This window comes from Pelophylax lessonae (genome assembly GCF_965119305.1).
Source record: "Pelophylax lessonae genome assembly, chromosome: 2".
Classification (NCBI taxonomy): Eukaryota; Metazoa; Chordata; class Amphibia; order Anura; family Ranidae; genus Pelophylax; species Pelophylax lessonae.
This window is the reverse complement of record NC_138769.1, coordinates 681368446-681396092: the sequence shown is the minus strand read 5'-3', so window position 1 is coordinate 681396092 and position 27647 is coordinate 681368446. Positions and strand designations below refer to the sequence as shown.

The 27647-nt window shown below is 43.2% G+C and overlaps 1 protein-coding gene across 3 annotated transcripts in view; it reads left to right on the top strand.

The window, feature by feature from the left end:
* AMOTL1 (angiomotin like 1) overlaps positions 1-27647 on the top strand; it is a 233162-nt gene that overhangs the window by 101081 nt on the left and 104434 nt on the right. For 2 of the 3 annotated variants that reach the window (XM_082244556.1, XM_082244558.1), the window contains 2 exons: positions 16891-17031; positions 18264-19164. In XM_082244556.1, coding sequence (XP_082100682.1) covers positions 16891-17031; positions 18264-19164 — 1042 coding nt within the window. The remainder of the gene's footprint in view (positions 1-16890; positions 17032-18263; positions 19165-27647) is intronic. The other variant, XM_082244557.1, reaches the window with a different exon arrangement.

Here is a 27647-nt window from a genome sequence, read left to right as displayed (position 1 = left end):
GCTGACCTCACACAAATATGTGGCCACACTAGACTTGGATTTTTTTCCGTGGGGTCACATATTTGCGTATCTCCATTTGTGCTGGGAGTGGCGTTAAAGCCCTTTGCGTCATGCTAACGATCGGGACTCGAAACATCCGATTCTCGGTCACCTGATCTCTGTGATAGCCTCTGATTGGCTTTCCACAGTGATCAATCGTGTTTTCTCAATCTGTGAATGGAGGAGAGAGATGCATCTCTCTCTTTCCTTGCACAGAAAAAAAAGTGTGTATAAAACCTACTTAAAGCAAGCAAAAGCCTTTCAACACAGCTTAGGGTCCATTCACACCAGCCGCTGCATTGGTGAAGCCTTAGGAGGAAGGGGTGTGGTTTGCAGATGACAGGGGTGGTCTTAAACAGGAAGGGGTGTGGCCTTGACAGGAAGGGGTGGGTCATATTTAAATTAGGGGGTGCATGAGTTTAGTCAGGCCTGGGGCAGCACAAAACCTAAATACATCACTGGACAGGGGTCTTAAAGAAAACTAAAGGCAAAACTTTTTGTTTTTGGATGGAGTGGAGAGGGATTAGAACACTTGTAATTTTTTTTTTTGCTGTCTGTGTCCCCATTAGGGAGATTAACCCTCTCTCTATGTCCTGTTTACCATTATCATTGAAAGTAAAAGAAAATCCTAAATTTTGGGTCGTTCTCAGAAAAGTAATAGAGGAAATATTCCAGTGGCCAGACAAGCCACTCAGAGCCGGGACAAGGGGTGGGCAGCAGGATCGGCTGCCCTGGGCACTGTGGTATCATGTGAGGTTCTCAGGCACCACAAGGAGGTTAGGGGAGGGGATTTGGGGAGTGCCAGGAGGTAAAAATTGTTATAGGAGGGAAAATTTGGGGAGGCGAGCTAGATGTGGTGATTTGTGGGGGGGGGGGGGATATGTGTTGAGATGGGGGATAAGGGAAAAGGATTTGCGGCAGGGGGGATTTGTGCTAGGAGCGGAAATTTTTGGGAGGAGAGGGATTTGTGCTAGTAGGGATGATTGGGGCGTATTTGTGTTAGGAGGGGAAATTGGGTAGAGGGGGTATTTGTGCTAGAATGGGGGATTAAAAGGAGGGGAATTTGTGCTGGGAGGGGGATTTGGCTGGGGAGGGGAAATTTGTGCTCAGAGGGGAAATCTGAGAGGTAGAGAATTTGTGCTAGGAAGGGGGAATTTTTTTTTTTTTTTGGGGGGTGGGGGGGATTGTTCTAGGAGAATTTGAGCTGGGGGGGCAAAGATTTGTGATGGGGGAGGGGTTTTCAGCAGTGGATTGGATTTGTACTATGAGGAGGGGGGATTTATTCTGTTTTTGTGGGGTAGGGGATATTTGCTGACACATAATGCTCATACATCTTGGGGGGAGGGGGGGGTGGATGGGGCCGAAGTTGGTATGTTCGCCCTGGGCTCTATATGACCTTGTCCCGTCACTGGGGACACTAGTTCTGGTGACCTGGGTGTCCCCAAAGAATTTCTTTAATTTGCAGGGGTTTTCATTCCTGCAAGACATGCACTTTTCTCTGTCTGTTCAGTCTTTGTACATTGTCGGGTGGTTTTTGCACAGCTTTGAGCTCTGCAATTGTCCATCTACCTCCTCCGGCAATCGATCCTCAGCAGTGCTTTTGACTTTGGCATTTTCTGTATTTTCCCTTGATCAGAAACAAGGAGTATTCAAGCCCCCTAACCTTGACTATAAGTATTCTGCTGGTTCTGGGGGCACATCAACAAAATGCCAAAGAATGATGACCCCCTGATGATGACCCTACACTCACCGTGCCACCATAACAAATACAACATTTAGAATGCCAACTTACCATAGGGATTAAAACATCAAGTCCTAAAAAGTCTGTTCATGTTCTATTCCCTGGAAAATGCTGCAAAGACATTGTACATTAGTTAATTGATGTTGGAGCTGCCCTGTCTGGTGAAAAGCCAGACAGAAAGACCAACCATGGGGGTTTGTAAATGGGAGTATGATGGTGAATGATAGAGTGAGTGTGTGTGACATGTTGCTGTAAGATCATTTATATTTGGTGACACAACCTAATTATGATTTTAAAAATAGCAACCGTAGCATATAAGCATTTATTTGACTTCATTCAGAGATCTCTTTTATCATCCTTGCCTTTAACCACTTAAGCCCCGGAAGATTTTACCCCCTTCCTGACCAGGGGTTTTTTTGCAATTTTTTTACTGCGTGACTTTAACGGACAATTGCGCGGTCGTGCGACGCTGTACCTAAACGAATTTGACGTCCTTTTTTTCCCACAAACAGAGCTTTCTTTTGGTGGTATTTGATCACCTGTGCGATTTTTTGATCATGCGCTATAAACAAAAAAAGAGCGTAAATTTTGCAAGAATAACAATATTTTTCACATTTTTTTATATGAAATTCCCCAAAAAAATGTAAAAATCACAATTTTTTAACATTTTCGGCCAATTTGTTTTATGCTACATATGTTTGGTAAAAAAAAATTGCAAAAAGCGTATTTTGATTGGTTTGCACAAAAGTTATTGCGTTTACTAACAAAGGGAAAGATTTTTGTAATTTTTGCTGTTTTTTTTTTAACGAGTAATGGCGGCGATCTGCGATTTTTTTTTGCGGGACTGCGACATTGCGGCGGACAGATCGGACCCTTGACTGACATTTTTGACACTTTTGGGGTTACCAGTGAAGTTACTGCAGTAATCAGTGCTATACATATGCACTGTTACTGTAAAAATTACACTTGCAGGGAAGGGGTTAACTGTATTGGAGAGGGAGGGGTTAAGTGTGTCCTAGGGGCGTGTTTCTAACTGTGATTGGCTACTAGTGTAAAAACAGAGATCAACGGTCCTACATAGTAGAACTGATCTCCATTTTTACACAGGGGAGAATGACAGGCGGCTTGTTTACATTAGCCGCCTGCCTTTCTCCCTTCCCAGCGAGTGACCGGCGGACATCGGGTCCGCCGGTCACACGCACTGACTTGTTAGGGAACGAGCCGGGGCGGGTGCTCGCCCGCTATTGGCTCACAAGCCAGTGACAGGCTAGTGACGTACCGGTACCGGTACGTCACTTTGCCTGGCCGGGGCTGACCGCCACAGTATATGTACTTGCGGCGGTCGGCAAGTGGTTAAGGAGTGAATAGAACTGCAATGTGTATAAAAATGTTTTCACTCTCTCTTTTTAGGATAACTGACTCAGCATATTTCATTCAGATGGCCCCATGAGCTCCAATCTCTCAATTCTATTCCTCATTTATGAGTTATCTGTCATGACAGAAGCACTGCACTAACTGATGGCCCATCTGAATCCTTCTTACAATGGAAAACTGTTACAGCGAACCTCTAATAAACCCATTCTGTCTATGGATGGTGCATTCAGACGTTCCACAGCATTTTACTAAAGCGGTTTTATAGTACATTGTGATCCTACTTTAAATTTCAAATGAAAGAAAACTGCTGCCAAAAGGGTGTATTTGACTTCTCTGTGGTATGATGCATACCCCAGACCTTGACAGATTCTGATATGCAAAACCCCCAAAGAAAAGAAAAGTTCTACCTTTCAATATTCTTTAAAGGTGAGCAGGACCTTTAAATAATTTTTAAAAGGCAAAGCTTTTTTTTTTTCCCAAAGAATAGTTCATCTTCCTGGTTTGTTGTCTGTGTCCCATTGAAAAGTTTTTCCTACACTTGACTTCTGACTTGGTGACACAACCAGAAGTGAGAGGAAATCTCTCCAAAGAGATCTGTCCCGTCTTTTCCTGTCCTGGAGTGGTCCCCAGGACAAAGAGAGAAAGTGAACCATAGACATTCCCATACACAAAAATGATTGATTATCATCGTAAGTTCAGATAATCGGACGAAAAAAATCGCTTTCAACTTGATCGCGCCATAATCTGATCGTTAGTACACAGCTTTCCACAGCCGATCACAACAGTTTGTCCAACAAAATCCGAAGGGACAAACATGAAAACTTATGTCGTACGATAGCCTAGCGAATGACAATTGTTTAATCAGTACAGTATGCGTCCGCTAAAAATCGATAGACAAAGACCACTCATGATCAGAAACTCAAAAATATCCCGGAAAAAGCCTGGCTGCCATTGTTTTTGTTTTACACTATCCGATACGTAGCTACGCAACCAGGACACTTTTCCAGAATCGTACAAAAAAAATCATACGTTTAGTACGCATTGTTGAATTCGATACTAGTATCATGCAACAAAATGCGAACGATAAGTCGTACGATTATCTGAACGTGTGTACAAGGTGTTAGAATGGCCACAGAATGGGAATTGTTCCCTTTTCTTCTTAGAAAAGATAGTGAGTGGGTCATCTTTCTTCATCACTTCATCTTTTTTTTTTTTTTTTAAGTTAAACTTTATTGTGTACTTCAGCAAGAAAATAAATCTTACAGAAAGTAAATAATACAATACTCCGAGGTACAGCATTTATCACAATGCTTATGGAGTAGAATGAATCACAGCATATGGAAGGTACAAAACAGTAAATGTGGATCAAGCTTATTTGGTATGTAAACCAAAGGTAGCCACTCATTGGGGGGGACTTTCTTAATACAAAATCGTATCGCATCTGTATGCTGTGAAAATATGAAAGGGAGTTACCTCCTATGCAGAGTCTTACTTTTTCAGTGTTCCCAAAACAGAACTATAACAAAAGGAAACAACTAGAAAAAAAAAAAAGAAACTCAACAAAGGTCAACCCAATAGCACTACGATAGTGCTCCAAGTTGCTGGCAGGCTACCACCAACTCACACACAATTAGTGGCGCATCCTGCTATATGGCTGTAAAGTTAGTTAGTAATCTTTATTACTTACTTAATAGGGGAAGAGATTAGGAAGAAAAAAAAAAAGAGGGGGGGGGAGTGAAGAAGGTAGTACAGCTGGACTCCAGAGGCCAGACCAGCACGCCTCAACTCACACCATCCACTCTAACATCTCTATTTACGTTTGATCTCTGGCTAAATTTGCTAAGAAAGCGAAGAGGACACATAGGTGCTGTAATCACTGGAGCATTGGCCAAATACTATGTTTTTGTGGTACTGCTCTTCTTACCACCTCACAGCTGCCTTTAAACGTTCAATTTCTGCAATTTCATTCACCACAGTGATTCACCGACCTACCATGGGGGGGGTCTGACCATTTCCATTTATCTCAGATGCAGATTTTGCTGCATTCAGTAAGTGGATCATAAGGGATCTCTTGTATCTACACTGCGAGAACGGAGTTAAGTGAAGTAGACAAGTTTCCAGCCTATTCTCCAAGCCAGTGGTTTCCGAACTGTGGCCCAGAGGTCATATGCAGCCCTTTGCTTGCTTTTATCCAGCCTTTAGGGCACTATTTCATCTGCTGATACTAACAATGGGGCATAATTACCCCCACCGACAGCAGTGAAGGGGCATGATTCCTCCCAATGACAAAAAAAAATGGGGCACAATTTCTCCCAGTGATGCTAAGGATGGGGCACAATTCCTCCCAATGACACCTATTATGGGACACAGTTTCTCCCAATGACGCCAACAATGGGGCCCATTGAAACCAATGAAGGGTCACAATTAGTAATGGCAGAACACCCCCGGGTTCTTTTCTACTCCAGAACAGGAAAAAGTTCTGAACAGAACCCTATTAAAGTCTTTGAGACCAGAACTCGAAAAATCAAAAGTCACACTTTTTAAGACTTGTATGCAAGTCATTGGCCATAAAAAGGGTATGGGGGCATGGGTACTACTCTGGAGGACATGTATCGATGCAAAAAAAAAAAAAACTTTTAAAAAATATTGTTTTTAAATGAGCAGTGATTTTAATGATGCTTATAGTGAAATAATAAAAATGAAAAATTCCTTTAAATTTAGTGCCTGGGGGGTCCTCTTAGTCTGCCTGTAAACTGGCTCATCTGTACCGTGTATAGTATAGAGCCTGCTGCAGCAACTGGCATATATAAAGAAAAAAAAAGACATTTAAATTGATTTTCCCTGCAAGCTTTCTTTATTTTGTAAACAACGGCTGGGGGAGCCAGTCTGTATGATGAGACCACAATGTAGTGCACTTGGAACAAGATTAGAGATTTTTTTGGGATAAAATCTGGTGTCTCTTCCAAAGCCTTTGGATGAAAATAACAACGTTTTGCACCACAGTGAGCAAGCCTTATGTGAAGAAGCCAAATTATAGTACACTCAGGCACAAGTTCATGGGGGAACATGTCTGCCAATTTGTTGTTTATATGTGTTCCCTCCTCTCTGTAGGCTCATGTTACTCCCTTCCTAAACCTCAGAACCAACATCAGAATCAAGTAATGTAATGGCTGTGCATCGTTAAGAAGCAATTGGCTGACACTGTGTTCAAATAATTCAGCTAACTCATCTGTGCATGATGGTGGGGCCATGGCAGGACTATCTGTGGACAAGGAGGCAGATTTAGACACTCTGGCAGCTGCTTTGGACTGTGCACTAGTCTCTGCTTGAGTGATAGAGAATGAGGAGGATGAGGATGGTTTAGTAAGCCAGTCCACCACCTCCTCTGCATGCTGTAGCTGGATAGCACGGCCAACATCTGTAAAAAGAGTCAAACATGCCCTGCCTGAGGAGGGTCCACATCCACCTTTGCCTGTGGACACAGACCCTACTGGCCCCCTCATAGTGACATTGGAACGTCTGCCTCTCCTTGTTGGCCCCCCAGACATGATGGTTGGTGGGGGGGGTTATTACACAAATTTAATATGAAACCCCAATGTCGCAGTAAGACAAACTGTGGCTGACAATTTAAAAAAAGGAGCAGGGAAACAAAAATATGGACGTAGCAAAAAATAAAAAAATAAATGTGTATATAGCACTAAATATAATGCTGTTAAATAATGCACTACACTGACACACTATACTCACATTGCACTAACACTACACTAACACTCTACACTCTGTTCTTTCTATCTCCAACAACCCTTTATAGTGTGGGGTGGGACTATGAGCACTGAGCCATGATTGGGCAAAGTCATCATGACTGTCCAATCAGGGCTCTGACAGTGCTCTGTGCCCTGACTGGGCAAAGTCTTGCACCTGACCAGCCGTCAGGTGCATTGCTTTAGCCAATCAGGGCGCTCGCGTGGGGCGCCGGGCGGCAAACATCCCATCGAGCGCCCCCTGCAAATTCGGGTGTATAGCAAACACCCAAATGGGTGCTGTTTGGGGCTGAACCAATGCTCGGCCCAAACAGCTCGCCCATCGCTAGTCACAATTCCTCCTAGTGACACCGACGATGGTGCACAATTTCTCCCAATGACACCAACAATGGGACCCAATGACACCAACGATGAGGCACACTTCATCCAAGTGACACCAACAATGGGGCCCAATGACACCAATGATAGGGCACAGTTCCTCCCACTGACACCAAAGATGGGGCACTATTCCCCACTGACTTTGGGATTTTTTCTACTCCCGAAGGCCACAGTCCAGCCCCCCTAAAGTCTGATGTACAGTAAACTGGCCCTTTGTTTAGAAAGTTTACGTATATCAGTCAGCTTGAAGACCAGATCCTGAATTGAGTCCCAGAAGGGGCGGATAGGCGGACACGTCCAGAAAATATGTAGCATGGTACCATCATCTTGTTGACAATGCCAACATGGCAGTGAGACTGCAGTTTAGATTCTTTGCAGGAGGGTAGGGACCCTATACCATCGTGTCAAGGCTATATATCCCAATTCTTGAAGCCTACTTGTGATAGAGGAGCGGTGGGCAGAGTACAGAATACAATCTTGCTTGTTTATCAGTAAATGTCAAATCTCATTCCCGCTTTTGTATAAATGGTGGCACATAGCCTTCTGATGGCTTAGACAGGATGGAATGAGTTTTGGATAGAGCGTGACGTAGAGGTGACAGGTCCAGACAGTATTCCTCAAAAGAGCTGATCGGCCTCTTGGGACCCCCCACCAGAAGAGGACGTCAAGTAATGTTGGATATAGTGAGGGAAAAAAAGTATTTGATCCCCTGTTGATATTGTACATTTGCCCACTGAAAAAGAAATGATCAGTCTATATTTTTAATGGTAGGTTTATTTTAACAGCGAGAGACAGAAAAACAACAAAAATTAATAAGTGAAATAAGCATTTGATCCTCTATTAATCAGCAATATTTCTGTCTCCAAGGGGTCTTTTATACAGGTAACGAGCTGAGATTAGGAGCACTCTCTTAAAGGGAGTGCTCCTAATCTCAGCTTGCTACCTTTATAAAAGACACCTGTCCACAGAAGCAATCAATCAGATTCCAATCTCTCCACCATGGCCAAGACCAAAGAGCTGTCCAAGGATGTCAGGGACAAAAGTGTAGCCTACACAAGTCTGGAATGTGCTATAAGACCATCACCAAGCAGCTTGGCGAGAGGGTGACAACAGTTGGTGCGATTATTCGCAAATAGAAGAAACACAAAATAACTGTCAATCTCCCTTGATCTGGGGCTCCATGCAAGATCTCACCTTGTGAGTTTCAATGTTCATGAGAACAGAGAGGAATCAGCCCAGGACTACACTGGAGAATCTTGTCAATGATCTCAAGGCAGCTGGTACCTTAGTCATAAAGAAAACAATTGGTTACACACTATGCTGTCTGAAGGTTGCTAATGAACATCTGAATGATTCAGAGGAGAACTGGGTGAAAGTGTTGTGGTCAGATGAGACCAAAATCGAGCTCTTTGGCATCAACTCAACTTGCTGTGTTTGGAGGAGGAATACTGCCTATGACCCCAAGAACACCACCCCCACTGTCAAACATGGAGGTGAAAACATTACTTCACCACATCAAAGGGACGATGGACCCCGCCATGTACCGTGAAATCTTGGGTGAGAACCTCCTTCCCTCAGCCAGGGCATTGAAAATGGGTTGTGGATGGGTATTCCAGCATGACAATGACCCAAAACACACGGCCAAGGCAACAAAAGTGGCTCAAAAATAAGCACATGGCCTAGCCAGTCTCCAGACCTTAATCCCATAGAAAATATGTGGAGGGAGCTGAAGGTTCTAGTTACCAAATGTCAGCCTTGAAACCTTAATAACTTGGAGAGGATCTGCAAAGAGAAGTGGGACAAAATCCCTCCTGAGATGTGTGAAAACCTGCTGGCCAACTACAAGAAACATCTGACCTCTGTAATTTCCAAAAAGGGTTTTGCCACCAAGTACTAAGTCATGTTTTGTGAGGGGTCAAATACTTATTTCACTCAGTAAAGTGCAAATCAGTTTAAAACTTTTTAGAAATGTGTTTTTCTGGATTTTTTTGTTATTATTCTGTCTCTCACTGTTAAAATAAACCTATCATTAAAATTATAGACTGAACAATTCTGTCAGTGGGCAAACCTACAAAATCAGCAGGGGATCGAATACTTTTTTTCCCTCACTGTAGGCATGGCTCTCCAGTAATCCAATGGGGTTGAAACCATCTTTCTATAGTGCTATGTTCCCCGGGCGAAGTAATTGGTTAGTGTGAAGAAAATCTTTGAACTTAGGATCTGTCAAGCCCGGTTTGAAAAATAGAGCTCTTATAACAGGGAATAAAGAGGTAACAGTAGAGCGGGGCTCTGGAGAGGCAGCCTGGCTTTTTTAGAATCCGGAGCGTGCTTCTAATCAGGGGGTGGGATTTGCTGCTCGGCAGTAGCGATACAGTTTGACATGGAAGGGTTTGCAGAGACACCTGAGAAAAATCCTGTTCCAGCCCAACTCAGCCCTTCTCCTGGGCTTGCTTGATCCAATCATGAGTTCTTGTCAGTTGACTCTATCTAAATCTTAAAGCTGAACTCAAGCTTTACCTTCAGCCTTGAAGAATTGTACAAGTTTACCTTTTGTACTTAAATTGCTTACTCGAATTCACTGCACACTTAGAGCCGGTTCACACTGAGGCAATCCGACTTTGGGGGGCGACCTGTGAAGTCGCGTGCACCGATGTGCACCGCGACTTCGGCGCGACTTGCGGAGACTTCACGTAATGGAAGTCTATGCAAGTCGCTCCTAGGTCTCCCCAAAGTAGTACAGGACCCTTTTTCTAAGTCGGAGCGACTTGTGTCGCTCCTATTAGAACAGGTCCTCTACTACTCAATGGACCGCGACTTGTCAGGCTGACAAGTCGCCTGACTAGTCGCGCTAGTCTGAATGGGCTCTTAGAGCTTTAGAAGTTGCAGCAAGTCAGGTTGAGCCTGCTGGCAGAGGTCCAGCATCATCTAGCCCAGCCTTTCTCAACATTTATACCCCTGAGGAACCCCCTCAAAAAATGTTCAGTTCTGGGGGAAATCTTACTAAAACCAATTAATCAGAGGTCAATAGCAAAAATGCCTCTTACATTAGTGGTCAGTAGGAAGAATCCATCACTTGCAATGGCTGTCAGAATGCCACCCTTACAGACAACTAAATAGATGATTGAATTAGACCATGTTACTGGCATTGGTCCTGAAACTATACAGACACCACCAAAAAGCAAGTCAATCAGCCACAGCTCAAGGAACACCTATCAACCTCTGGGGGAACTCTAGAGTTCCATGGAACCCTGGTTGAGAATGGCTGATCTAGCCCTTTTCTGCCCAGCTGAACTGTCCCTGGCTCACCCCTTTCATACTTTGGATTTAAAATCTGTCAATGATGGAGCCTCAACATCACATTTGGGTTTTATCTAGGGTGGCTTCCTGTTTCAGGAAGCTATGTGCAACCTTTCTCACCAGTGGTGATCTGCCTGCATTAAAAGAGGAAGTAAACCCTCCTCAGGAAGTTGTACCTATAGGTAAGCCTATGATAAGGCTTACCTATAGGTACTGTAAATATCTCCTAAACATGTACGGTTTAGGAGATATTTATCTTTAATGCAGCCAGTGACGTCACTGGCGCATGCGCTCTGAAGGAACGGCTGATCGTGCCGTTCCTTCAGAGCCCCGTGCCGTGACAGTCGGCTCCCGCGCACGTGCGCGGGAGTGACGTCACCGCGGCTCCGGCCAATCAGATGGCCGGATGCCGCGATCCCGGAAGACGGGCGACTGAACATGTCGCTCGTCATACAGGTAAGAGAGCGGCACGGCGGGGGCTCGTTCTAAGGTAAGTATTTCATAATGAGCTAGTATGCGATGCATACTAGCTCATTATGTCTTTCTCTTGCAGGTTGTAAAAAAAAAAATTTTTGAACGAGTTTACAACCTCTTTAAATGAAGTAGAGAGACCCACTGATGACATCGCTTAGCCTGAAATGAAGGGATGTAAAGAATACAATTATTTTTTTTTAATGTTTTTTTAATGTTATTGCCATGTTGATAAAAGGGAGAGGGATGCGGTCTTGCAATATAGCTTTACGATTTCAACAGCTGTAAATGCCACTTTATTCACCAGGGAACCCTGCTAGACCCAGTTCTCACCCTGTTATCATGTTTATTTTATTTTATGCCTGTAAACTCTTTGCTTTGCATTTTCTCTGTTGTATATAATTACCATCTTTTCTCCTTTTAACCACTTGCCGACTGCCGCACGACTATTTACGTCGGCAGTCAGCCCCTCACAGGCAGAGTAACGTAGGGCTACGTCGCTAGCCCGTGAGGGTTTTGGCAGCGAGCGCGCGCCGTCGGAGGTGCGCTCCCGCGCGGTCACGGACCCCCCCCCCCGCGCGTCCGTGACAGCGGGAGAAAGGCAGGCGGCTAATGTAAACAAAGCCGCCTGTCAGTTCTCCCTGTGTAAGAATGGAGATCAAACGGTTCTACTATGTAGGACTGTTGATCACTGTTCTTACACATCAAGCCACATCCAATCACAGTTAGAAACACGCCCCTAGGACACACTTAACCCCTCCCTCTCGAATACAGTTAACTCCTTCACTGCCAGTGTCATTTTTACAGTAACAGTGCATATGTATAGCACTGATTACTGTAGTAATGTCACTGGTACCCCCAAAAGTGTCAAAAATGTCAGTCAAGGGTCCGATCTGTCCGCCCCAATGTCGCAGTCCGCAAAAAAATCGCAGATCGCCGCCATTACGCGTTTAAAAAAAAACAACAAAAATGACAAAAATCTTTCCCTTTGTTAGTAAACGCAATAACTTTTGCGCAAACCAATCAAAATATGCTTTTTGCTATTTTTTTTTTTACCAAACATATGGTAAAAAAAAAAAAATTGGCCTAAAATGTTAAAAAATTTGGATTTTTACATTTTTTTTGGGGGGAATTTCATATAAAAAAAATGTGAAAAATATTGTTAGTTTTGCAAAATTGACGCCTTTTTTTGTTTATAGCGCATGATCAAAAAATCGCACAGGTGATCAAATTCCTTATACCACCAAAAGAAAGCTCTGTTTGTGGGAAAAAAAGGATGCCAAATGCGTTAAGGTACAGCGTCGCACGACCGCGCAATTGTCCGTTAAAGTCACCCAGTGCCGAATCGCAAAATTGGCCCTGGTCAGGAAGGGGGTAAAATCTTCCGGGGCTTAAGTGGTTAATGATTCTTCACATTGCTGGGCCGCCCACTTTTAATATAAAAGTGGACTAGTTGCTATTATTGTACACTTAGAAGTCTGTTATGTATGATTATTGCTGTTATAGATTGCATTATTATTATTATTTATAATATACGTGTTAGCATTTATGTTTAGTGAGTAGATACATTTAGTTTATAGTTGGATCTAAGATCACGCATATCAATATTCTCTCTGCAGAGATTCCATCTTAGTAGAAAAGCCAGAGGGTTTAGCAAGCTGTATATAGAGCAGCCGCACAGTATGCATCTTTTATAAGTGCTCTGTTCTAGGTAGATGCATGTTGGTTTTAAATGAGGAAAAATCCCCAAATGTCTTATACTGTTCAGGATTTATCTACACTTTAAAGTCGACTTTCCATGTGACTTCGAAAACTTTATAATTAATGTAAATACAAAAACTTTTTCATGTTATGCATAGAGTAGGGGAGGGTTAGAACCCCTGTACTTCACACAATAGCACTCTCTACTTTTCACTATGATAGAAAGTGATGGAAAGCCAACATTTTAAAGCAGAAAAAAATTCTTAATTAACATTACCATTTTTTTTAAATCCTTATGCGACTGGCCTTAGTAAATGGATAGGAAGGTATATTATATTTATTTACTTTTTTTTTTTTACATTTTCTCCTGGTTTCTGCCCTAGCTTAAAATAATCTAATTTATCCTAAGAGTCTTTATGTGCATTTTTTTCCTCCTGAAGGGGGACTTTTTCCGCTTACCAACCTCAGCAGACCTATGTCTGAGATAGGGGCAGATGAATTCCCGGAAGTAAATGCTACATGAATCATCTGCCCTTACTCAAGATGGCTGCAGCTAGAAATGCTAGGGGGGGTTCAAAGTGATTTTTAAACAGAATAAAGCATGGAGATGAAAAGATTGGCGAGTTTTCTTTGAATATCAAAATAAAGAAAATAGCATTTTTGGTTTGTGGTGCTCAGATACAGGTAAAGTGGTTGTAAAGTTTTTTTACCTTACTGCATTCTATGCAGCTCCTCCTAAATGCTTACCTTAGCCCGATCTCAGTCCAGCAACTTGCTCCGGAGCCGAGGCTCTTTCGGCTCTCTCCCTCTTCATTGGTTCAGAAACAGCAGCAGGAGCCATTGGCTTACGCTGCTTTAATTCACAGCCAGGGAGGACACACTTGTGTCTTATTGACACACAGAGCGGGGCTTGGGAGGCAGCACACACAAGTGCTTCCATAGCAAGTAGCTTGCTATTGGGGTCTCAGTGAGGAGAGGGGGCAGGAGTGCTGGAAGGGGACCCCCAGAAGAGGAGGACTGGGGATGCTCTGTGCAAACCTATTGCACAGAGCAGGTATTTTTTTTTTGTTTTATTTTTTAAAAATAATAAATGAGCTTTTACAATTACTTTAAGTTTAAATTTGTCACTGCAGCAAGAGTAGTGGGATATTTTATAAAAGGGACATCTGTTATGGTGACAATGTCTAAGAGACGGTTCACACTAGCGCGACTTGTCAGGCGACTTCTCAGCCTGACATGTCGCGCTCCCTTGCGGTCCATTGACCGCTACAGGACCCGTATTAATAGGAGCGACACAAGTCGCTCCGACTTAGAAAAATGGTCCTGTACTACTTCGGGGCAATCTCGGAGCGACTTGCATAGATTTCCATGATGTGAAGTCCCTGCAAGTCGCTCCGAAGTCGTGGTGCATGGTAATGCACAAGTCGCCCCCGAAGTCGTGCAGAGTCGTGTCGCCTTAGTGTGAACCGACTCTTAGAGTGTATTTTGCCTCACTTTGGGGAGGCTTCCACTCACTTCCTATTGTGTCTCCGAGACAGGAAGTGAAGGGAAATACCTCCCTTAAGATACAGGCAGAAGGAAAAAATGTATAGAGGTTTTAACTATTCCCTTTTCCATCCAAAACAAAAAAAAAAGCTTGATTCGGTTGTTAGCATAGTGCCATTAGTTGGTAATATAATATGGTAAGTGGGACATTTTACATGGACTGCAAACCATTGAGAACAGTGCTATAGTGTGTTGCGTGTGAAACTTTTTACATAACTTGCATAGTTCAAATCACAATTTGGGGTGTAACCCATGTAAAAGTGATGCTAAGTATAAAGGCACACTATATTTTGTGCAATGTGGCCTGTTAGCATCAATGTGAATAACATAATGCCTGCTCCTACATCAGGTCCAGATAATGTCTGACGCCATTACAGTTTGGGGCCACACCAATGTTTGCAAAATACAGTAGTTAGTAGTACCATTTCAAGTTTGTTCAGTATGTTAAAATCTTACAGAGTAACAGCATGGAATAGTGTAGTCTACATACAATCCTAGAGGAGCCATGGTTATCAGATCCCTTGCACAGAATGGTGGGTCCACTGCCACCCATGCAGTTTTTTTCTCTACTTGGCCAATGATACCAAAATATTGTCAAATGTTTTTGTACACCTACATTATATGGTTAAAATTTAGCAAACACCTTTCCAAATTATTGAGTTCAAATGATGGGTAGTGTTAATGCTACAGTCAACAAAGACATTTTAGTAAACAGTTCACTTCAAACCCAATGGCAACAGTTGGAGAAGGCTCTTCCATCATGACTATTCCACTGTCCTGTGCTAGGTCCATGAAGACATGATTTGACAAGCTTGGTGTGGAAGAATGTGGGTGGCCTGCGTTGATCCCTGACTTTAACCCTTTGAACTCTTATGGGATGAATCAGAACAGTGTGTTATATCCTTATGTAGCCAGGAAAGGGTAGCACCAACTCTTCTCATAAAACATCTGTAGCTGAACCCACAAATTATCTTTTGGCTGAATGAGCACAAATTCCCCCAGACACACTCTAGAACAGTGATTCTTAACCTCGGTTCGATCGAACCCCAGGGGTTCGGTGAGTCAGTCTCGCGGGTTCGGCGGTGGTCAAGACACACACCCAACTCATATGATTCGTGATGACACGCCCCGCTCATCCCCCCGAGAAAATATTACTGATTGTGAGGCCGAGCGCACCCCGGGAAATCAGAGCTGCGGTCGGGACAACTTACAGCCATTACACATAGACACTTGACGCTCCTCCCCCTGTACCTCCCCCAGCAGGTTTCCAGCCTATCTCCTGCAGGCTGCTTGAGTGGGCGGGATGGGGATGTACCTGACCACGGAGATCGCGCCCGCCTGGAAGAGGAAAGTGTGAGCAGCTGAGCAGAGGGAGCCGAGTGAATGTTCCTGGAGGTAGGCTCAGCTAGCTGTACATGGTGGATTCGTTTACAAGCACCTCTAGGCTAAGTCTGCTGAGTTACTGCAGCTTAGCATAGAGGTGCTGTTAGCTGACAAATGGAAATTAATGTCCTTTTCATTTAGCTCAATAAAGCATTGTGAATGCCCCCTGGTGTGTGCCCTCCTGACACCCCATAGTATGCCCTCCCAACCCCCCCCCCCCCCAGTGTGTGCCCTCCTGATACCCAATGGTATGCCCTCCCAATGCCCCCCCCCCCCCCAGTGTGTGCCCTCCTGACACCCCATGGTATGCCCTCAAATGCCATAAAAACAAAGAAAAGGAACAGACTTTGTTGCGAAAATTACATGAGACTGGCACTTGCCAAGAATAAGGCCGCGCATTTCTGAACTGGTCTCTGAAAGAGAACAGCAGAAGTCACACTGATTTGCAGTAAATATTCATTATTATGTTTTTGTTTTTGTGTGAAAATCATGTTTTAATGTTTTTTTTCTTTGTTCTTAATGGTTTTGTTCTTTAATGGTTTTGTTCATTTTGTGCACCTATGTATAATAAATATATACCTAAATATATACCTATGTTTTGAATTTGAAAAAATCATATTTTATTTTTCCAATTAAGAAGGGTTCGTTGAATGCGCATACGAAACTGTTGGGGTTCAGTACCTCCAACAGGGTTGAGAACCACTGCTCTAGAATCTTGTGGAAACCCTTCTCGGAAGTGTGGAGGCTGCAATGTTGGGGGTAAAAATGCCCATGGGTTTGGAATGGGATGTCCAACAAATTTCATATATGTGTGATAGGCAGGTGTCCACAAATGGTTGCCTATATAGTGTACATTGTGTGATGCATCAAAAGGTTTGCATGGCTTTTTCTTAAGGAAAAAAAGAATTCCAACCTGTAGGTGCAGTAGTAAGTATTTCTGGGCATCATTATTGTTCTGATGTGAACACCTACAAGACTAGAATATTTCAAAAAGGTACTTAGATCATCTGTCACACATCTGGCAAATGCTGGCGTGTAAATGGCCAATTTTGCAGTGCTATTTTTTCCTAGTGGATGAAGTTGTGAAAAGTATTATTGGCAGTATTCAGATTTAGAAAATGAAATAAAATCAAGTGTCTGTTGGGTTTAACTGCAGGTGAGATAAGGACGTTAAATAAAGCTATGATTTTCTTGTTTCAGGTGCGCTCCCTCCATACTACGGTCTGTGTGTCCAGTTTGAGGAAAGTGGCTACCTGTATCAGGACTGTCCAGTGTACATTGACAACAATGACCAGCCCACTGTGGTAACCGAAGCTGGGAACTCAACAAGAGAACAAACAGGTATGGAGTTATCCAATAAAGAGCTGTATTGTCTTGTAGTCTTAATGCAAAGAAAACCATACCTTATATGAGGGAAGTGCAAAAGTTCAGTACATTTTATAGAAGCTTTGCCATCATATTCTGGTGTCTTTACTCAAAATCTACTTTCATTCATAGTTACATAGTTAGTCTGGTTGAAAAAAAGTCCATCTAGTTCAACTAATAAAAGGGAAAAAAAATCATACAACCCCATAGACCAGTGATGGCAAACCTTGGCACCCCAGATGTTTTGGAACTACATTTCCCATGATGCATTGCTCAACTACACTGCATGAGCATCATGGGAAATGTAGTTCAAAAACATCTGGGGTGCCAAGGTTCGCCATCACTGCCATAGACACAATCCCATACGCGCAGTTGATCCAGAGGAAGGCAAAAACCCCGGCAAAGCATGATCAAGAGCAAGTGCTATCTGGCAAAACGGCTGGCAGGCTGCCAAGATTTTGCTGTTCTGGAAAGTAGTCGGAAAATTATTTAAAGCTCAACTCCAGGGAGAAAAAACTGTTTTGGATCATTTGCTGTGTAAAAATGAATTCTGTCTATTGGTGCCTGTCCCACATTTGGCTGCTACTCCATTCTGTCAAACTGTTATATTCACCAGTATTGCAAGTGCTAAATGCCTGGCACTGAGACTTAGAATTTCACTGGTACTACACAGATCGTAGCAGGTTGCTCGTTGTTGTACACTTCCAGAAAAAAAAGCCTTGTATTCTTTTCTGTGATTGGAGGAGGGGGTATCACAATCTCCCTTCCTTCAATCACAGAAAGCCTTGTGTTCAATGAAAAGAATACTAGGCCTTTCTGAATGGAGGAGGTGTACAGTGAGCAACCTGCTATGATAAGTGAACTCCTGCCAGAACTACAAGTCTCAGCGCTGGACGTTTGGCACTTACAGTGCTGTGAAAGCTGAATAAAAGTAACAGATTTTCTGAATGGAGCAGTAGCTCCATTCTGTAAAATGGTTAGATACTACAGCAGCCATGTATAGGCCAGGTAGCTAGAAGAATGGTCACTGCTAATAAAAAGTACAGGTTTCTATTTGCTGTTACTGACTGTGGGGAAGGGGGGTTAAGTTTTGCTATAAGTACATGTGCTCTTGCCATTTAATGTTCAAATTAGAATAGAAAATACACTTTACTGTATATACGTGTTTTTTACTTACTTTATTTTTTCTTGATTGTCATATCTTCAAGAAGAACAAAGACCCAACTTCCTACCTCAAAATTTTCTCAGGATATCAGAGGTGGAAATGCGAGGTTCTGAAGATGTGACTTCAGGAACTGTACTTCATAGACTGATCCAAGAACAGCTGAGATATGGCAACCCCAATGAGAATATGAACCTCCTTGCTATACAGCACCAGGCAACAGGCACTACAGGACCAACCAACGTGACCACCAGCTCTGTTTCCTCTACAGAGAACCTCACTCAAGAAGACCCACAAATGGTCAGCCAGTCAGCCCGGCAAGAACCACAGGGGCAAGAACATCAGGTGGACAACACTGTGATGGAAAAAACCCTGAGGAACTCTCAGTCCCAGCAAAACAACGAGGAGCTACCTTCCTACGAGGAGGCCAAGGCTCAGTCTCAGTTCTTTAGAGGCCCACCAGGACCTATGGGACCCGGATTTTATGTTGCTGGTGTGGTGGCTAACCACAAATCTAAAACAGAGGGCCGGGCAACTGTAAGCCGGGCCAACAGTGGACAGGCTCATCAAGATGAAGCACTTAAAGAACTCAAACAAGGTCACGTGCGCTCTCTGAGTGAGCGAATAATGTTGTCACTTGAAAGGAATGGAGTCAAACAGCACTCCTCGACTTCTGGTAGTATTAAAAGTTTAAAAAATGGTGCCCCGTCTCCAGTCCCAATCTTAGGAAAGGGAATGGAGCAGAGGGGGCCCCCACCAGACTATCCTCACAAAATCAAACAGTCTGCAACGTCTGTGAATAAAATGCAGGAGCAGGGACACTTTTATAATGAACACCAACATCCAATGGTGCATGAAGTGGTGAAGGCCTATCCAAGCTCCCAACCAGCTAGAACTGAAGTTTCTATTCTACGTTACCAGCCTCCGCCAGAATATAACATCACCAGGTAATGAGAATTTCTGTTAATAAATGGAAAGTAAAGTGTATTTTCAAACACCACTTATTCCGAACTATAATTCTTGTAGTAATATCTTAATGTCATTTTTGATGTGATGTTTTTACATATTCCATGTGATATGAAACCTCTTTAATGGGGACAGAGACAGAAACAACATTTACTTAGTAGAGCTGAGGTGGGGGAAAGGAAGAAGGGGGTTGGGGTCATCAGAGGTTTTTTTTTTTTTTCTGCCTCCAAACTCCCCTGCATGTTATTTTATGTGTTCATGTACACAGAGGGTTTTAGCAGCGTTTTGTGGCAGAAAAAAAACCCCACTAGCAGCGCATTCTGGAGCAGCAGCATTTTGGCAGGAAAAAACACAGAGAGCTCCTAAACTCTGCTAAACACCAGTTCCCTAGCAGGTTTTTTTTTTTTTTTAAGTGGATTTGCCGGCGTCCTTAACAACCAGTGAATAGCTGGTTGTTAGGGAGCGGGTTGGCAAGCCGGCCGCTGTGTCCTTAACAACGGATGAGTCATCAGCTGTCAGCGAGGCTCCCTGCTGACAGCTGAATGTAAACACAACAATTGCCCACAATAAAAGATTGAGAAGATAACAGCGTGGGGTTCCCCCCACTCACTACCAGGACCTTCGGGCCTGATATGGATTTTAAGAGAAACCCAATGCAAAAATAAAAAAAAAAAAAGGCTTGGGGTCCCTCCTAAAATCCATACCAAACCCTTACCCGAGTTGATGCATGCTCTGTCAATGATGTCACAAGGGGGCGTGATCCCCCAGTGATGGCATCTGGTAGCCCCGCCACTTCGCCTATTTAGCAGCAGGAGGTGGTGGAGCTGTCATTCTGTGGTAGCGTTCATCGTGATTGACGTTGGATCTACAACGGGGGACAATTTTTATTTTTTGTTATTAAAGGACTTGTCAAAATCTATTGTGTTTTTACTCACTTTTACTACTTTGCTGGTGAATGAGTAGGGGTACAATGTCTCCCATACTTATTCAAATGGGGAGCAGGATCTGGGGGCTCCCTTGTTAAAGGGGGCTTTCAGATTCTTAGAAGTCACCCTCCGAATCCCCATAACCACCGGGCCAGAGTTGTGGCAAAGAGGCGTTTATTCCCATCAACATGCGGACAAGGTGCTTTGGGGAGGAGCCCCCCTACCCCAAAGCACCCCCCCCCCCCATGTTGAGTGCATGCGGCCTAGTATGGTTCAGAGGGAGGGGGGCGCTCACTCATTCCTCCCCCCCGTTCCTGGCCTGTCAGGCTGCATGCTCGGATAAGGGTCTGGTATGGATTTTAGGCAGGACCCCACCCAAACATTTTTTTTTTTTTTTTTTTTTTAAATTTTGGTGTCCACTTAAAATCCATACCAGACCTGAAGGGACCCCCACGCTGTTTTTTTCAATTTTTTATTGCCAGCAATTGTTTTGATTAAAGTACACTCAAATGTCAGCAGGAAAGGATGCAGCTTGCTGCCCCGCTGTGTGACAACTAGCTATTTACTGGTTGTTAAGGACACCGGCAGTCGTGCTCCTTAATCCTAATGCTACTAAAGGTAGCTTATGTACTGTGCTAAAAAATATTAGTTAGTAATATTTAGTATGCATGAAGCCTAAGTTTCTCTGGAATCAGGCTTTACCAACTGTTGAGATAGGATGTCCGCCACAGGGAGTTTGTTGTTTCATGAGTATTTCTTCCGTATTCCAAGGACGTGATGGAGCATACAGCTTTTTCCTAAGAACAGAAACAGGTAGGATTCTAGTACAAAGTTAGTTAAAATCCTTGCAATGTACATTGATTACACAGAGCGGATGTTTTTTACTCAACTAAAGTGGATTTATTCTTTACGCTACAAGTGTGAAACACAAGGCTTGTGGGCCAAATCTAGCCGGCCAGGCCATTTCATGTGGCCCGCACACCCAGGGCTTTTTTCTTCACCCGGAACATGGTGGAACTCCGCTCCACCACCTTCAGTACTCGACCTTCTGCTACTACTCACCACTGTCACTTGTAAACACAGAAGCCTTCTGTGTTTACAAGGGCAGCTTTCCTCTCAGTGGCTTTCAGCTCTCACAGATCCCTGCCTACCCTGCACACACTCATGGCAGGGCAAGGCGGGGACAGATGCCCACCAATAAACTCCCTGCAAGTGAGAGAGAGAGAGGCAAAGATCCCTACACTGCCAAGAGGTACTAGAGTCTGGCTGGGTAGGTGAGATGCGAGGAAGCTATTGGGGGGGGGGGCTTTGGAGGGAGATGGTGCAGAGGTGGAGGATAGGGGAGAGTGGCGCATAGGTCAGAGCTGAACAGGAGGGGTGGAAGTGAGATGTGGACAGCCTGGGAGCTGAACCTTGCACTCTGTGCATAGCACACCCCTAACCCTGCACTCTGTATGTAGCGCACTCCTCAACCTTGCACTCCATACACAGCACACCTCTGAACTCTGCACTCTGTATGCTGCACACTCCTGAACTCTGCACTCTGTATGTAGACCACTCCTGAACTTTTCCCTCTGTATGTAGTGCACTCCTGAACTCTGCGCTCTATATGTAATGGACTCCTGGACTCTGTACGCCTTGTACTCCTGAACTCTGCACTCTGTACTCCTTGTACTCCTAACCTCTGTACGCCTTGTACTTCTGAACTCTGTAGTCATATGTAGAGCACTCCTGAACTCTGCACTCTGTACACCTTGTACTCCTGAACTCTGTACGCCTTGTACTCCTGAACTCTGCACTCTGTACATAGCGCACTCCTGAACTCTGCACCCTCTACGCCTTGTACTCCTGAACTCTGCACTCTGTACGCTTTGTACTCCTGAACTCTGCACTCTGTACTCCTTGTACTCCTGAACTCTGTACACCTTGTACTTCTGAACTCTGCAGTCTATACGTAGAGCACTCCTGAACTCTGCACTCTCTATGCCTTGTACTCCTGAACTCTGTACGTCTTGTACTTCTGAACTCTGCAATCTGTACATAGCGCACTCCTGAACTCTGCACTCTGTACACCTTTTACTCCTGAACTCTGCACTCTGTACACCTTTTTACTCCTGTACTCTGTACACCTTTTACTCCTGAACTCTGCACTCTGTACACTTTGTATTCCTGAACTCTGCACTCTGTACACTTTGTATTCCTGAACTCTGCACTCTGTACACCTTGTATTCCTGAACTCTGCACTGTGTAAATAGCGCACTCCTGAACTCTGCACTCTCTACGCCTTGTACTTCTGAACTCTGCACTCTGTACATAGCACACTCCTGAACTCTGCATACATAGTCTTACAGATACAACTGGTCCCTTTGAGGGCAACCATAATGCTGATGCGGCCAGCAATGAAATTGAGTTTGACACCACTGCTTTAGGCAATCAACAAAGCAAAGAAACAAAGCCATTCCTGAATAGGTGTTTGAACTACGTAATTAGTTGTTTAGCCAGAGTATCACGTTTTATTCAGGATCCCAGCCTTATGGCTGAGTAAAATGACAACCCTGAACGTTTTTCTCATATGAATGAATAATGATTCTTTTTTTTTTTTTCTCATGCTCTGTCCCCCATCACATAACTCTGCTAGAAAAAATACATGAGGGACGTTGAAGAAAACTCTCATGTTAGTCCAGCTGAGATGCTGCATAAGCGTGGGAGATCCAGCCTTGGGATTAATTCATTGTTGTTCTGAGAACGAAAAGATGTTAGATGCCAGATATGATTCAAGCCGGAGCAGGATTATATATAGCACCAACTGATCTATATTTACACAGGCCTGAACAAAGCCCAGGAGTCAGTTCTGGAGATTAGAAACTATTATTTCAATTATTTTTATAAACACTTCAAAAGGGGCTTTCCGCATTTGTAGAGAAAGTAGGAAACCCCTTTGTTGAAGGGATTTTGGGAAATATCCACCTTTTAATGCCATAAAATATAAAACAAAACTTCTCATGGATTAATTTATTTTACTTAGTTGTAGAACCTATTTTAAAAATCCCTCTCGTATATACCATTGTAATTCAGTTTTCTAATTCTACAGTGTATGTAAACCCTGGCAATGAACTTTTTTTTGGTCTGTTAGATATACCATTAAAGGCCCGTACACACTTGATGGAAATCGGACGAAATATCCTCCGATTTTTCTCTCTCTTGCTCAGCGTTCATAACCGTTTTTAGTTGACAGTGCATAAATGTTCACTAAGTTTCTAGTCCGATTTTTTTTTTTTTTTTTTTATTGGTACATTTGTTCCTAGACTTCCGGGTCGTCAGCAACTTCAGATCATACGCAGTCTTTCGTATCCGATTTTTCGCGGACATACTGCATACACATTAAACGAAAATTGAAAAATGGAAGATTGGGAAGAAAGGATTTTCCGGCACATAAATTGCTTAAAAAGTAGTTTATTTAAATTCCGTCACATACAAAAAATAGGAGGGGGAAAAAAAAAAAAAAGGAAAGGGGACCATTAAATCACAAATGAAAAAAAGGTCTAATAAAATTGACTAACCCCAGACTCGGCTGAGTAGTCATATGAATAACATACAGCAGTTCTACTAGATATAGTCATGCATAAATAAATGCTAATAGTCACAAATTGCGACTATATATTACATATTTATACTCGGGTAATGGTGACAAAAAGTAGTAGTTCGATTGCTCAAGTTGATCAACATGTTTCGCCTCATATAGAGGCTTCGTCTGGAGCCTGTTTGTAAGTGGAAATGGATAATTCTGTATAAAATAAAAATACATGATTACTGATAATGCAAATTGTTTCCAAAATTATGTCATATAAACAACATCTGAAGTTTGGGAACTACATGTATGTTCACGGTGACGCATCCAATCACTAATTAGGTCAATGCAAGGAATGCGGGCGGCGATCCCCGGTAGGCGCAACGGAGATGCACCCCGGAGGTCTTCCCAAAAGACTACATGTGGGGGACCACACAGTAACGATATTATATATTGAGTATCGATAATTGATATAGGTATCGGTAGATAAATGATTTTATACATACCTGTGTGTTTGTTATGCAGGACAAACGTCACCGCAGAAACATACTAATTGGTAACGAAGGGACATTCATGGGTAGGTACAGAGCTTGATACTAGGAAGGGAAGGATTAGCCCAGGAGTAGTAAAACCTGGGCGCCACCTAAGTGAGGACATAATCATATATCAATTGACAGTTATTTAGATCTTCGCTATAATCAAAAAGGATTAGAGAAGGCTGTAGAACAAGGGGTATATATCCAGGCTGGTTGTGATAAGGTATGGTATACACCACCACAGCAAACACCGTGTGGAGACATGCAATAGAATAAGGAAGAAATAATTAAATAGTATAGGTTGCCAAAAAGGGCCTTATGTCTTACCAAACATTACACTATGAAAGCTTGTCTCCAAGTATTCAGTGGGAGAAACAAACCAGCACAGTATACCAGCAGGTAACAGTGTATAAATGTCCTGAAATGGACATAAATAAAAACGTATTTGAAGCATGTTCTATAAGTTCAAGGGTGTTAGTTATCATAATGAAAATAAGCTAGTTTATGTCCAAGGAAATACCTTATTTATGCTCTGTCCTAAACCTCCATGATGTCCGCTCCAGATGGGGAACCGCCGCCATACTGAGGCCAGCGTGTGTGGCCTCTTTGTAGTGTGGACCCCGGGCGGCTCGTCAGTGACGTCACCGCTCCGGCCACACCCCCCGACGTAACCACGCGGTACACCGAGCGACCCAAAGGTCGCGCCGGTATACGCGGGTACGTGCCGAGAGGACAGGCATGTGTGCGGGACACAGATGTCCCTACATCCGCCTGTGATGTCGCAGGACGTCCGCACCGGAAGTGCGTCACGCCGCTGCGGCTTGTCTGGCCGCACATGTGTCAACAAAAGGAAACCTCTGAGGGAGCACGCCACAGCGCCACCTCGGGTCACCGCCCGCAATGCAAGCAAAAAAACCACATCAGTGATAATGGGGACAGATCACCACTGCAAAAAATAAAGAAGAAAAACGAATTAGTTGTAACAATGTAAATTTATCGATCTAGATAACTGTTTATCACCATTGTACATTAGAATACCAAGAAGAGTAGTCCGTTCACAAAATATCAATTCAATAATATTGAAGTGGTAATTATCGATCATTGTATTGTATTTGTACATATAACAAAAGGCATAGATAAGAACAAAAATATGTCGGGCCAAATGGAAGGGAAGCATACGTTTTAGATTACAATGAAGCTAATTTGATAGTATATTATGAGAAGTGCGCTCAATATATTATATTTAGACCCAATATGAGTCACATTGCAATATAGCTTCAAAGGACAAGGGGAGGAAACATAAATGGAGGAAATTTTTGTTGAAGTAAAATAAGGAAAGAGATGTCCACAGACTGTGACCATGAAAAGAACAAGGAATATAGGTAAACTGAATAAACACCATGAGGTGCCAGGTCAACACACCAAAGGAGATCAGCCAGACAGTCCAGTGATGCATATATACAGACACATGATAATCTTGTATGTACACTAAAATTGGGAGTTAAACCTACAGAAATGGTTTGTAGGATTGCATTTCATTAATCCCTGGCCTTTGAGTGGCATTTAGACGTTCAATCCAGAGGGTTTCCCTCTGGAGAATCCGCTTATCCCAGTTCCCTCCTCGAGGGTCTTGGGGAATAATCTCTAGGACAAAGAACCTGGCCTTTCAATCCTAGAATTACCACTTCAATATTATTGAATTGATATTTTGTGAACGGACTACTCTTCTTGGTATTCTAATGTACAATGGTGATAAACAGTTATCTAGATCGATAAATTTACATTGTTACAACTAATTTGTTTTTCTTCTTTATTTTTTGCAGTGGTGATCTGTCCCCATTATCACTGATGTGGTTTTTTTGCTTGCATTGCGGGCGGTGACCCGAGGTGGCGCTGTGGCGTGCTCCCTCAGAGGTTTCCTTTTGTTGACACATGTGCGGCCAGACAAGCCGCAGCTGCGTGACGCACTTCCGGTGCGGACGTCCTGCGGCATCACAGGCGGATGTAGGGACATCTGTGTCCCGCACACACGTCTGTCCTCTCGGCACGTACCCGCGTATACCGGCGCGACCTTTGGGTCGCTCGGTGTACTGCGTGGTTACGTCGGGGTTGTGGCCGGAGCGGTGACGTCACTGACGAGCCGCCCGGGGTCCACACTACAAAGAGGCCACACACGCTGGCCTCAGTATGGCGGCGGTTCCCCATCTGGAGCGGACATCATGGAGGTTTAGGACAGAGCATAAATAAGGTATTTCCTTGGACATAAACTAGCTTATTTTCATTATGATAACTAACACCCTTGAACTTATAGAACATGCTTCAAATACGTTTTTATTTATGTCCATTTCAGGACATTTATACACTGTTACCTGCTGGTATACTGTGCTGGTTTGTTTCTCCCACTGAATACTTGGAGACAAGCTTTCATAGTGTAATGTTTGGTAAGACATAAGGCCCTTTTTTGGCAACCTATACTATTTAATTATTTCTTCCTTATTCTATTGCATGTCTCCACACTGTGTTTGCTGTGGTGGTGTATACCATACCTTATCACAACCAGCCTGGATATATACCCCTTGTTCTACAGCCTTCTCTAATCCTTTTTGATTATAGCGAAGATCTAAATAACTGTCAATTGATATATGATTATGTCCTCACTTAGGTGGCGCCCAGGTTTTACTACTCCTGGGCTAATCCTTCCCTTCCTAGTATCAAGCTCTGTACCTACCCATGAATGTCCCTTCGTTACCAATTAGTATGTTTCTGCGGTGACGTTTGTCCTGCATAACAAACACACAGGTATGTATAAAATCATTTATCTACCGATACCTATATCATTTATCGATACTCAATATATAATATCGTTACTGTGTGGTCCCCCACATGTAGTCTTTTGGGAAGACCTCCAGGGTGCATCTCCGTTGCGCCTACCGGGGATCGCCGCCCGCATGCCTTGCATTAACCTAATTAGTGATTGGATGCGTCACCGTGAACATACATGTAGTTCCCAAACTTCAGATGTTGTTTATATGACATAATTTTGGAAACAATTTGCATTATCAGTAATCATGTATTTTTATTTTATACAGAATTATCCATTTCCACTTACAAACAGGCTCCAGACGAAGCCTCTATATGAGGCGAAACATGTTGATCAACTTGAGCAATCGAACTACTACTTTTTGTCACCATTACCTGAGTATAAATATGTAATATATAGTCGCAATTTGTGACTATTAGCATTTATGCATGACTATATCTAGTAGAACTGCTGTATGTTATTCATATGACTACTCAGCCGAGTCTGGGGTTAGTCAATTTTATTAGACCTTTTTTTCATTTGTGATTTAATGGTCCCCTTTCCTTTTTTTTTTTTTTTTTTTTTTTTTCCCCCGCCTATTTTTTTGTATGTGACGGAATTTAAATAAACTACT